The sequence below is a fragment of the Lactuca virosa genome, chromosome 1 (assembly GCF_052849685.1).
Source record: "Lactuca virosa cultivar CGN04683 chromosome 1, Lactuca_virosa_CGN04683_v6, whole genome shotgun sequence".
Lineage (NCBI taxonomy): Eukaryota > Viridiplantae > Streptophyta > Magnoliopsida > Asterales > Asteraceae > Lactuca > Lactuca virosa.
Genome location: NC_136426.1, coordinates 149,419,146 through 149,431,864, shown reverse-complemented (window position 1 = coordinate 149,431,864; position 12,719 = coordinate 149,419,146). Strand labels below are relative to the sequence as shown.

The 12,719-nt window shown below is 37.3% G+C and overlaps 1 protein-coding gene and 1 long non-coding RNA gene across 7 annotated transcripts; one reads left to right on the top strand and one right to left on the bottom strand.

The window, feature by feature from the left end:
• Positions 1–498: 498 nt before the first annotated feature.
• LOC145160103 (uncharacterized) lies at positions 499–1,854 on the bottom strand. Its single transcript, XR_013738016.1, has 2 exons — positions 1,683–1,854; positions 499–1,499 (listed from the first exon to the last, which is right to left on the bottom strand). It is a non-coding gene; the product is annotated as an uncharacterized LOC145160103 (long non-coding RNA).
• LOC145160064 (disease resistance protein RML1A-like) lies at positions 588–12,325 on the top strand. Of its 6 annotated transcripts, none has more exons than XM_079079146.1 (9): positions 588–1,016; positions 1,701–2,276; positions 7,654–8,779; positions 8,888–9,211; positions 9,288–10,184; positions 10,265–10,868; positions 11,463–11,522; positions 11,615–11,645; positions 11,769–12,325. In XM_079079146.1, the coding sequence occupies exons 1-7, from the start codon at positions 958–960 to the stop codon at positions 11,498–11,500; spliced, it is 3,624 nt and encodes a 1,207-aa protein (XP_078935272.1). In that variant the 5' UTR covers positions 588–957; the 3' UTR covers positions 11,501–11,522; positions 11,615–11,645; positions 11,769–12,325. The 6 variants fall into 6 exon arrangements, with proteins under 6 accessions (XP_078935272.1, XP_078935282.1, XP_078935310.1 ...); XM_079079156.1 differs by having other exon boundaries at positions 11,463–11,527; XM_079079176.1 differs by adding an exon at positions 1,546–1,624 and having other exon boundaries at positions 905–1,016; positions 11,463–11,645.
• Positions 12,326–12,719: the final 394 nt, after the last annotated feature.

Sequence of the window (12,719 nt, the reverse complement as noted above, 5' to 3'; positions counted from 1 at the left end):
TCATTTGCTGCAGAGGGTTGCAGATATGGTCCACATACTTCAAGAATTTTTGTTTCGAATAAACAAACACCACCTAATACACACACACTTAATGATCCGACCTAACAACCCGAACTAAACAACCCCATATAAACATATCCAAACTTTAACAAAAAGACCGTTACAATTGAACATAATCATAATAGACACTAAACTGATATAGCTTCATTACACACAAAGATTGAACATTTGCACCTTATAGAATCTCCAAACTTATAAAAATACCCTATCTAATATATCTATACAAACCAAACCATGTTAGACAATGAAAAACTTTCATTGATAGATTGTCCAAGATATGAGATTATTTGGTACAAAATAAGGACGCTCAAACCATTTTCCAAACCCATTTACTTTATTCATTGCAAGCATATTCAAATTTTATTTTCATGCAATGCATAAAAAAATATCGTCTTTTATTACTTTGTGTTGTTTTTGATTTTGTTTTATTAACCATGATATTTAAACAATAATTCATTTATCCAAAAATAAATTACAAAAATCCTCCCTTAAGTTGAATACCTTTATGAACAATCCAACAATTTTAACTTCATGTCTCCATTCCTAATACGACTTCAATCGCGTTTTAGTCCCTCCATTTCTGCAACTCCAACCACCGGTCCTCTGTCTCCCTCCTCTTTGACCACCGCTAGCTCCATCGCCCTCCTCCTCCGTTTCTTTCCAACATGACTTCTCCACCGTCGCCCTCCTCTGTCTTGCTATTAGCTTACTGCCCTCCTCTCCATCTGACTGTCGTTGTCCCAAAACAGTGTGGCAAACATTCTTTATTAATTATTACCAAAAACCAAGTATCAAAGCTCTTATTTGTCATGGAAGAGACGATGCAATCGGTTGTGGGTGACATAGAGATAGAGGGCTTCGTACCAGAATTAGATGGGTTGACACCAGCCCCCCCTCATGATGGCTAATTTTTACATCGAGGTTCAAGGCGTTGCAAACTTGCGCGCTCGCTTTTGGTTCGTTTCTTGTCTTCCCCATCCAATTTCACAATCGGATTCAGAATTTCTTTTTAGCGATTTGGTTTTTGGTATGCTGCGATTCAAAAAAACTCTGAATAAATATTTCATAATCGCTTTCGGTTTGTTTCTTCGCTCTTTCCCAATTGAATTTCACGATCCAAATCCCATAAGCTTCTTAACAGGACCCTCACTTTTCATATCATTTTACTTATGAAATATTTATTCAGAGTTTTTTTGTATGTTGTTCAAACTTCAACCTTCTCCTTTCTTTGACCTTTAATATCCATTGATGAGTTGTTAAAGAAAATATGAAGTATATCAAGCACACCAGTTTTGACTGTTATAGGTACTAAACACACTGAAACTAAGTTTTAGGGATGATAATGCTAAAAATGAAACTAGTGCACCTTATCCATAAAAAGTGATATCCACACTCCCGATTTTTGTAGTTTTATACTTATTAAAGTACTTGATCGAAATCTGTGGACAGGAATAAAGATTCAATAATTATCTTTTACATATTCAGGTCTGAAAAAAATATTTATTATAATTAGAAGAAAAGTCCACAATATATGACTCTTTTGTTTAGAAGAAAAGTCCACAAGGTATGACTTTTATCAAAAGTAGTTGACTTTGGATTCCTATATAAAAGCCACTACTTACTCTTTAATGTGATTGTAGTCTTGTAGTCTCGTCTCAAGTTGCTCATCCCTTCCCATCACCCATAATGGTTGTTCTTTCTGAATATATTGAAGTATCATCTACTTCATCTTCTAAAGATCATAAATATGATGTATTCTTAAGTTTTCGGGGTGTTGATACTCGATATGGTTTCACTGATCATCTCCATAAGGCCCTCCTTGATGCCAATATCTCCACCTTTTTAGATGATGAAGAGATTGAAACTGGAGGAGATCTGAAACCGGAATTGGAGAGTGCGATTAAAGAATCCAGAGCTTCTATTATCGTGTTGTCCAAAAATTATGCTAATTCTTCATGGTGCCTTGATGAATTGGTATTGATCCTTGAGCAACGAATGACATCCAACCAAATTGTTATCCCTATCTTCTATCATGTGGAGCCCACCCATATTAGAAAACAAGAAAGTACCTTTGGACTTTCAATGGCTGAACACAAACTGAAGATGGATGCAGAGATAAATGAAAATAAAAGAAGTCATTTGGCTCAAAAGATTGACCGATGGATTAAAGCACTTACTGAAGTTGCTAATTTAAAAGGGGAGAATGCAAATGGCAGGTAACCACTTTCTTGCCTATATTTCCATACTCCAATTTTCTTTGATTAGCATAATGAAAAATCAATATTATCTTTTCTTTATGTATTTCAAATTTTCAATAAGCTTCTTTAGTATCATGAAATAGACATCAACTTACTATGTTTAAATTGGATACAGAAGATGACTAAAATTAGATCGAACTTTTCAATAATGTGATCCAATTAACTCGTATAGATAAGATTATACATCCTGATAACTTTTTGCAGTTATAATGAAATTTTGAACAATTTGCTCTGTATTGGAATGTAAATATTGTACATATGCATTAACCTAGTTTTAGCCCATGGGCCCGTAGGGTTTCATATGTCTAGGGATCCTGCCTCTTTATATACCCTGACATCTTCTTGTAATAAGTGTACAATTAACAAGGTTATTTTCACCCTAAATATATTTATTAGTTTACATGGTATCAGAGCGAGGTTTAGGGTTGGAGGGTTTTTTGCATTGAGAGATTACTGTTCACGAAGTACTGTTCATCGAGCACAATTCTGGTACTGTTCATCAGTGTTCCAGCACCTTGTGAGTGCACCGTTTTCTGATTAGGGCATCCTGTGAGTGCCGTTCTCTTTTTTTATTTGTTTCTAGTTCGTAAAGATGTCCGGAGGAGACGAATCATCTAGCAGCAGTGGTCCACGAGTACCTGAGTTGCTTCCGGTAATTGCTAGACTCACCGACAACAAACTTAATGGCTCCAATTTCTTTGAGTGGAACAAAACTATTCGGATCTACCTCCGAAGCATGGGAATGGCTTCTCATCTCACATCTGATCCCCCCAAAGGTGATGGTTCTGATTTGTGGCTACAAAGTGATGCTCGTTTGTATTTGCAGATTTGTGGCTACAAAGTGATGCTCGTTTGTATTTGCAGATTGTCAATACTATCGAGCCTTCTGTCTCTTCTCTGGTTAGTCATTGTGAATATGTGAAAGAACTTATGGACTATCTTAACTTCTTATATTCTGGACAAAGCAACATCTCACGAATCTATAGTGTTTGTAAGTCCTTTCATCGTGGGGAACAACAAGATCGATCACTCACCACTTATGTCATGTAATTTAAGAAAGTATATGAGGAGCTCAACTCCCTTCTTCCCTTGAGTGCTGATGTCCAAGCTATGCAAACTCAGAGAGAACAAGTGGCTGTAATCAGTTTCTTGATTGGTTTGCGACCAGAATTCGACTCTATCAGATCTCAGTTTTTGAATGACTCTGCCATTCCTTCCCTTCAAGAAACATTTGCTCGTGTTCTTCGAAATGAGAATATTCAGTCTCCACAACCTTCTGATCATAATAATGCTTTGGTTAGTCGAGGAGGATTTCATGGTGGCTCCCGAGGAGGATCTCGTGGGGGTCACAGAGGGGGTTCTAGAGGTGGTCATAGTGACCGAACTACAGAATCACGGGTTGCTATCTCAACTTCTGATGACGTTGAGTGTTATTATTGTCATGATTTTGGTCACACCAAACGCACTTGTAAGAAGCTCTTGTCTAGAAATCAGAAAAGCTCATCAGCACATGTTGCTTCTGCATCAGACAACACTATTACCATACCCGCAGAAGAATATGCACGCCTTTTAAAGACTGAGAACTCCACTGGTCCAACTGCTGCATTTGCTGAAAAAGGTAACCCTAATACATGCCTATTATCTTCTGCCTCAAAATGGGTAATCGATTCAGGTGCCTCAGATCACATGACATGACAGGTAATCATACCCTCTTCTCTAGTCTTGATAAACACACATCTTCATCTCATGTCACGATCGCTGATGGGTCTACCCCACATGTTCTTGGTTCTGGCACTATTGAACTTACGCCATCTGTTTCCTTATCCTCTGTATTGAGTCTACCAAATTTCTCGTTCAATCTATTATCAGTTAGCAAAATTACCCATGCCTTAAAGTGTTGTGTCTCATTCTTTCCTGATTATTGTGTCTTTCAGGATCTGTCGACGAAGAAGATTATTGGTAGAGGACGGGAATCTGATGGCCTATACATATTCGAACATCCAACACCTTACTCTTTGGCGTCATCCACTTCATCCCCATTTGAAGTTCATTGTCGATTAGGTCATCCGTCTCTGCAGAATCTAAAGAAGTTGTGTCCTGAGTTTTCTTATTTAACGTCTTTACAGTGTGAGTCTTATCAGTTTGCTAAACACCAACGTATTCATTTAAGTTCAAGAGTCAATAAGCGGGTTTCATCCCCATTTGAATTAGTCCATTCTGATGTTTGGGGACCATGCCCTGTTACTTCAAAACTTGGGTTTAAATATTTTGTTACGTTTGTTGATGATTATTCACGTACTACCTGACTTTATTTTATGAAAAATCGATCTGAAGTGTTTACACATTTTTGTTCATTCTATGCTGAGATTAAAACACAATTTAAAACCGCCATCCAAACCCTTCGTAGTGATAACGCAAAAGAATATTTGTCTCAAACATTTCAGTCTTACATGCTTCAAAATGGTATTCTTCATGAGTCTTCCTGTGTTGACACACCAGCCCAAAATGGGGTCGCAGAACGGAAAAATCGTCATCTTTTAGAGGTGGCTCGGGCTCTTCTATTTCACATGTCTGTTCCTAAAACTTATTGGGCTGATGCGCTTTCTACTGCTTGTTTTCTCATTAATAGAATGCCTTCTTTTGTCTTGGATGGTATGAGTCCACTCTCGGTTCTATTTCCTACAAAGTCATTGTTTCCTGTCGAACCAAAGATCTTTGGGAGTACGTGTTTTGTTCGTGATACCCGACCACACCTAACCAAGTTGGATCCGAAGTCCTTGAAATGTGTCTTCCTTGGTTACTCTAGACTTCAGAAAGGCTACAAGTGTTTCTCTCCTACACTCAATTGGTACATTGTATCTCGAGATGTTACATTTCATGAAAATATACCCTTCTTTCCTATGACCAATCGTTCCAACCCAAGTGTGTCTGATGATCAGTTGGTATATACCATACCTGCTCCTGAGTCTCCTAGCCCATGTAACTCCACACAACGTGAAGAGCATATTAAGCCACCAATTATTCACGTATATAGACGCCAACTACCTACATCAAATCCCGATCCAATACCATCTTCTTCTGCAGATCCAAGTACTGATGAGACTCCTGCTATGAGCGATTCATCACCTTCCGATACACGGGAACCTGATCTTGATGTTCCTATTGCCCTAAGGAAAGGTAAGCGTTCATGTACGTACCATATAGCCTCTTTTGTATCCTATGGTAAACTGTCTGCAGCTTCACGCTCTATGATCTCTACACTTGATACTATACATGTTCCTAAAACGGTTGGTGAAGCCTTGAACCATTCTGGATGGCGGGATGCTATGATTGATGAGATTAATGCTCTTGATCATAATAATACATGGGAGTTGGTAGAATTACCTGTAGGTAAAAAGGCGATCGGTTGTAAATGGGTATTCTCGGTGAAAGTCAACCCGGATGGATCTGTGGCTCGTCTGAAGGCACGGTTGGTTGCTAAAGGATATGCTCAAACTTATGGGGTTGACTACTCAGAGACATTCTCTCCTGTGGCTAAGGTATCTTCCATCCGCTTGTTCATTTCATTAGCTGCTACTTATGGCTGGGCCCTTCACCAACTAGATGTGAAGAATGCCTTCCTACATGGTGATTTACATGAGGAAGTTTATATGGAGCAACCACCTGGGTTTGTTGCTCAGGGGGAGTATGGCAGGGTTTGTAAGTTGCGTAAATCATTGTATGGTTTAAAGCAATCCCCTCGGGCTTGGTTTGGACGGTTTAATGCTGTGGTAAAAGAGTTTGGCTTACGAAGAAGCTCTTATGATCATTCTGTGTTCTTTGCTTCATCTTCTTCTGGATGCATTCTGCTAGTGGTGTATGTTGATGATATTGTGATTACTGGGAGTGATGGAACTGGAATCAAGAAACTGAAAGATTTTCTTGCATCTCGATTTCAAACCAAGGACCTAGGTCCTTTAAAATATTTTTTGGGAATCTCGTACTCGAAAAGGGATCTGTTTGTCTCAACGAAAATATTGCTTGGATATTCTGAGAGATTCTGGGATGATTGAAACAAAGCCTTGTGAGTCCCCAATGGTTCCGAATATGAAATTGAAAGCAGACGATGGAGATCCACTTGAGAACCCAGAGAAATACAGAAGAGTTGTGGGAAAACTTAACTATTTGACGATTACACGTCCATACATTGCTTTTCCAGTGAGTGTTGTAAGTCAGTTTATGTCGTCACCTCGAACTTCTCATTGGGATGCGGTTACTCATATTCTAAAGTACCTAAAGGGTGCTCCTGGTCATGGCATCCTATATCAAAATCATGGTCATCATGTCATTGAAGGGTTCACAGATGCTGATTACAATGGAGATCCTACAAACAGACGGTCTACCACAGGTTATTGTGTATTTGTCGGAGGGAACCTAGTTTCGTGGAAAAGTAAAAAGCAAAATGTCGTTTCACGATCAAGTGTCGAATCTGAATACAGGGCTATGGCTCAGACTACATGTGAGCTGATATGGGTACGAAATTTGTTAGGTGAAATTGGGTTTGCTCAATCAAAACCAATGAACCTGTATTGTGATAATGAGGCGACTATCCATATTGCAAACAATCACGTGTTTCACGAAAGGACTAAACATATCGAAATAGATTGTCATTTCACTCGTGAAAAGCTAGAAGATGGAACCATCTCTACTCCTCATGTTCGAACAGGAAACCAACTAGCTGATGTCTTTACCAAAGCTTTACCTGGTTTGCAGATATCTGCAATTTGTAACAAGCTGGGAATGTATAACATTTATGATCCAGCTTGAGGGGGAGTATTGGAATGTAAATATTGTACATATGCATTAACCTAGTTTTAGCCCATCGGCCCGTAGGGTTTCATATGTCTAGGGATCCTGCCTCTTTATATACCCTGACATCTTCTTGTAATAAGTGTACAATTAACAAGGTTATTTTCACCCTAAATATATTTTCTAGTTTACACTCTGCATTTGTTATTGGGCGAATTTTAGGATATAGCAAGGTACTTTTCCTGTTTTTACCAATATGGGGGATTTAATGGCAATGTACTTCAGTTTTTACCCATAGTAGCAATGTACTTACTATTTTCTACATTGTTCGCTCTGGTCGTATTATACATACAAATTACGACCTCATGCATTAGATGGTTACATGGTTAGAACTGAAAATATAATATACTTTTGATGCGAAAAATATTAGTTAAGCATAATAGCTTAATATACTATAAGTTTTACTTGGGTCTTTGGGTAAATTAAATATCTGAATCCGGTTTGTTGGTTTTGTTAGTTTGTGGTTCTTATTAAAATAATGTTTCAGGCCAGAGACCGAGTTCATTGAAGAAATTGTTAAGGACATCTACCGTAGATTACGTATATACTCACGGATTCCTTTGCAACAACTTTTCGGGATGGACACTTCCATCAAATTCGTCACTTCATGGTTAAAAGATGCATCACATACGACAGACGTTCTCACTATTTTAGGTATTGGTGGGATCGGGAAGACGTCTTTATCCAAATATGTCTACGGGTTACATTCTCATGAATTCAGCACAAGCAGCTATATTGAAGATATTAGTAGGAGATGTGGTCAAAATTTTAATGGGTTGCTTGATTTACAAAAACAACTCTATGATAACATTTCAAAGAAAAGTTTGATTCAAGTTCATGATGTTTCTATATACACCTTAAAGATAGAGAATGTGGTAGCTCGTAAAAAGGTGTTTCTAGTTCTTGATGATATTGATAGTCTCGATCAGTTGGACGCATTACTTGGAAGCAAACCTTTTCATCCAGGAAGCAAAATCATAATAACAACCAGAGACGCGTGGGTAACAGAGAGTTGTGCACTATTCAAAACAGTTGGTAAGCCCATGCATGCAAAACACTTGCTTCAAGGCTTATGTGAGAATGAATCACAAAAACTTTTGTGTTTTCATGCATTCATGTGCAACGATCCCAAGGTTGGTTATGAAGAGGTGTTAGAAAAGCTTGTGAAGTATTGTGAAGGACATCCATTGGCTCTTGAAGTTTTGGGTAAGTTACTACATAATCGAGATGTAGCTTATTGGGAAGGGTGCATAGAAGGGCTAAAGAAAGAAATCGGTTCTCGTATAAGAAATGTATTGAGAATGAGCTTTGACTCTTTGCCATCCAAAAACGATCAGGATTTGTTTAAGCATATTGCATGCTTTTTTGTTGGGATGGATAGAGATATTACTGAAACAATATTAAGGGCATGTCGTATGAACACAAGATCTGGGATCCCGAATCTCATTGATAGATGCCTTCTTAGTATCGGATGGAATAATGAATTCAAGATGCATCAGTTGCTTCAAGAGACAGGAAGATTCATAGTACATCAAGAATCGCCTGACAAGCCATGGAAGCGAAGTCGATTGTGGTGTCATGAGGAGTCATTCAAAGTGTTGAAACAAAAAAAGGTAAGAGGCCCTGTATGCATGTTTAAAGTATTTTTTATTTTTTAAAGTATTTTTAAGACGCCTTGTCTAGCATTTAAATTTTTGTTTTGACATTTTGTTTTATCTTAGGATAAGGGAAATCTTCTAGGCCTTGCACTTGACATGAGAATGCTTGAGAAAGAGACGTTGCGTGCATCGTTTGTGCTGAAAACAGATGCATTGAGTAACATGGATAATTTGAGGCTACTCCAACTCAATTATCTGAATATTAGTGGGTCTTACGAGAATTTTCCAGAAGAACTGAGATGGTTGTGCATGCATGGGTTCCCTTTAAAGTCTTTGCCTTTAGACTACCCGATGGAAAATCTGGTTGTTCTTGACATGTCATATAGCAATATTGAATCATTTGGCATTTATGATAGTAATCCACAAAGAGCCGAGAAGAGGCAAAAGGTAACTTATCAGCATCTATTATTTTTCAATGCCAAGTTGATAAATGTACTAATACTCTAACTTATTCCCATTTCAGCAGTTGACTGAATCATGCTTAAAAGACAAAAGGTTGCTTGGATCATTAAAGATTCTTAATTTAAGCTTTTGTGAAGAGCTTCGTAGTTTGGGAGGCTTTGAGGAATTCCCGGCACTTGAGAGGTTAATAGTTACAAATTGCATTGGTTTGCTTGAGGTTTGTGAATCAATTGAAGCATGTGTTGAACTCTTCCTAATTGATCTCAGCTACTGCAACAACCTTGAAAAACTTCCAAAAACCATAAATATGCTAAAGAAGGTTACAACACTATTGCTAGAGGGTTGTAATCTCGGTGAATCTCAAATGGAGATTATGGATATGGATTCACGAGAAATAGTCAAGGCTAAATCCTCTTCCTCCTCCGTTGTGGAAGCTATACCAAGTGATTTGAAGTTCTTTGCGGTTTCTATACCGAGCTCTTTAGTAAGGTTGTCACTTGCAAATAATAATTTTTCAACTGAATCCTTTCCCCTGGACTTCAGTTGGCTATTTATGTTGAAGGATTTAAATTTAGATGGCAACCCTATAGTTTCCCTTCCCAATTGTGTGAGAAGTCTTCCTAGGCTTGAGATGCTTAGTATGAGTGAGTGTAAATTGTTGACGTCAGTGGAGCATCCTCCATATACAATAAAAGAGTTGGACCTCGGTTTTAGCTCTAAAACTTTGCTAAGAAAAGTTGTTTTTGATCCAAAAATGTTACCACTCAAGTTGTCGATACTTTCAGATCACTTAGCACTTTCGTCGATTGAAATTCAAGGCATGATTAAAATCCAACCGATGGTTGGTGTTGAGGAAAAGGTATTATGTAGTTTGGGCTGGACTAATCTAGATTTCCTTAACATAATGCGTGTAGGAACTTATTTTCGGGGTAGAGGATCAGAGGAATCTGAAATCCAGGTTTGGATCTTGTTAACTATGTCTGTGTGTGTGTTTGTATATATATTATAGTGACTAATTAAGGTGGTTCTGTTTTGCAGATGTATTATGAATTTGGAATATTCAGCACCATTTATGGGGGAAAAGAGATGCCGAATTGGATTAGTTGTAGAAGCAAGGGGCCATCAGTATCATTTACTATCCCATCATCTCCTAACAATCTTAGAGGATTGAACTTCTGCTACGTGTACACGTTTCCATTTCCATATGACCAGTTCATACTTTTGCCAATGATCACAATTAGTAATCTAACGAAGAACTGCACCTGGATATACAATCATTATGTTTACAGAGTCAATGTACGTGAAGAATGTGTAATATTGTTAAGCCATTGGATGTTTGGGATGAATGAAATGGAAGGCGGAGATCAGGTTACTATTACTACTGTAACAGAAGAAGTAGAACAACTTACAGAGGAGTGTGGGGTGAGTTTTGTGTTTGATGATGGAAAGATGGATGAAGAAGAAGAGGATGTGTTGGGTTATTACAAGTCATGGAATCACATCATTGGTGGAGATCTCTCTTCTTTTCAAGCAACAACAGGAGAATACTACCTAAGCAGCAGGCGGCATCTGTGGCATGGTGGCACTGGAATGGTTCCATTTTATCGTGATGTTGTAAAAAAAGACAGCCCCAGATATAAAGGTAAATACTATATATTCTTATTAGATGTTATTTTGTTGTCTCTTATGTATTACTTATTATCTAGTATAGTAGTATTTGTAACCAAGACCATTATACAACCAACATTGTTTACTAATATCAGACCTGGATTTTATTCAAGGAGGAATACTTTTCTCCTTGCATAACAACAATATCCACTACCAATATATATGCTATGAATAGGTTGTCCATGAATCCGGTTGAACTGGATCTAGTACCAAAATGATCTGAACTATTAAATAGAATGATCATTAACCTAATTATTTTTAGTATATTGATCATGACCAAAGTCTACCTGTTTATTATTAGTTTATTGAATTCCAAAAAAAAAAAAGTTACTTTTTGTAGGATATGAAAAATAAAATTCATAGTTTATGTATTCAACGAATCAACCGAGCGGATCTGTCTAAATGGATCGATTGGTTGGTTCACTTAATCAAGTTTTATGATATATTGAATCACATAAATATACCTGATCGGATCTAGAACAAGACCCAATACAACTGCTTTGTCTAAGTGGATGTATGTGAATAGTAGTTAATGTATTAATTCTTATCTGTTTTCATCAATCATCAGAAAAGAAAGGTTGCTTTAGAGCTTTATCCCGAAGATAGTCCGACATATGTGATCACACACGTGAGGCATACTTTTTGACACCTAGAACTTTCTATATACTTGGTCACACACTTTGAATCATTAAACTTGAAAACTCTTGATATTTGTTACAGGGACCTGCAAAAAGTTTGGAAGAGCCAAAAGGTGAACTTTAAAGCTTATACTTCAATCTTTGTTCTTCTTCTATATTGCGTTAAGGCACCTAGCTGAAATTTTTTGTAGTGCTTGTATGTAACATGTTTCGTTTAATTATCTATATTTCAACAGCTGAATTGGTCATGGTCAAGAAACATAAGGTTGCTTGGATCGTTGAAGATTTTAATCTCAAGTGTTCTGCAGCTGATAATCATATTGTTGAAAAGGAGGCGTGGGATCACTGCATCTGTCCAACCCAGAAATAGATGGCATGATCAAGTTCAGAAAGAGGTATTGGTGGAGAATTATGGAGTTTGTAAAAAATCAGGAGGTGTAAGATGATGAAAACATGGGAGAAGATGCCTTGAGTTAATTACAAATCATGGAAGTCACTGGTGGAGATGTCTCTGGTTTAAAGCTAATAATATAATAAAATGCTCCCTATACAGCGATTTCTTTTGGGAAGATAACCTCTTCAATCTAAATGACAAAGATGCTCACTATAAAGTTATATGCCTCTTTCGATAAATATTTTATATGATGCTTTTTGTACCCAGCAGATATCATCACAACCAATTTGCAGTTTAAGAGTAACTAAATTGATAGGCTAAAATCCCCATACACAGCATCCATAACTTTTTTTGATAGTGTTATTATGATAAATAATTCATGTTTTTGATTATTTGAAATCATTGTCAAATCTTTAGTGTTTTTTTTTTCTCTCATGAGATGACCAAGTTCACTTTAGAGCATTATCTCATAGAACATCTCGTGTACCTGAAGGCCCCTAAGATACTTTTGTATCATTGAGATCCTGTCCTTTTCTCATTACATAAATAAATAACAGCACAACTTAATCGTTACATGCTGGTCTCCAAAATGTTTTCACGATGGAATGAAATAGAAAGATTTACAATATTTCAGAACCTCCTTGGGGCCAATTTAAAAGAATGTATCATATCCAAATTAGCAGAAATTGAAGCATTAGCACACTTAAGAAATCTTAACTATCAATAATTAATGTGAGCGTAAGGGACAATATAAGTTCTGACAACTCCTAGCATTTCTGAGGAGGATGAATAT

What these genes read in the sequence shown, in the direction of transcription:
- LOC145160064 (XM_079079146.1), top strand. Translation starts at nt 958, where the DNA reads ATGATGGCTAATTTTTACATCGAGGTTCAAGGCGTTGCAAACTTGCGC. An exon ending in GGGGAGAATGCAAATGGCAG is followed by an intron (nt 2,277 to 7,653) that starts GTAACCACTTTC and finishes ATAATGTTTCAG; the next exon opens with GCCAGAGACCGAGTTCATTG. An exon ending in CAGAGGAATCTGAAATCCAG is followed by an intron (nt 10,185 to 10,264) that starts GTTTGGATCTTG and finishes TCTGTTTTGCAG; the next exon opens with ATGTATTATGAATTTGGAAT.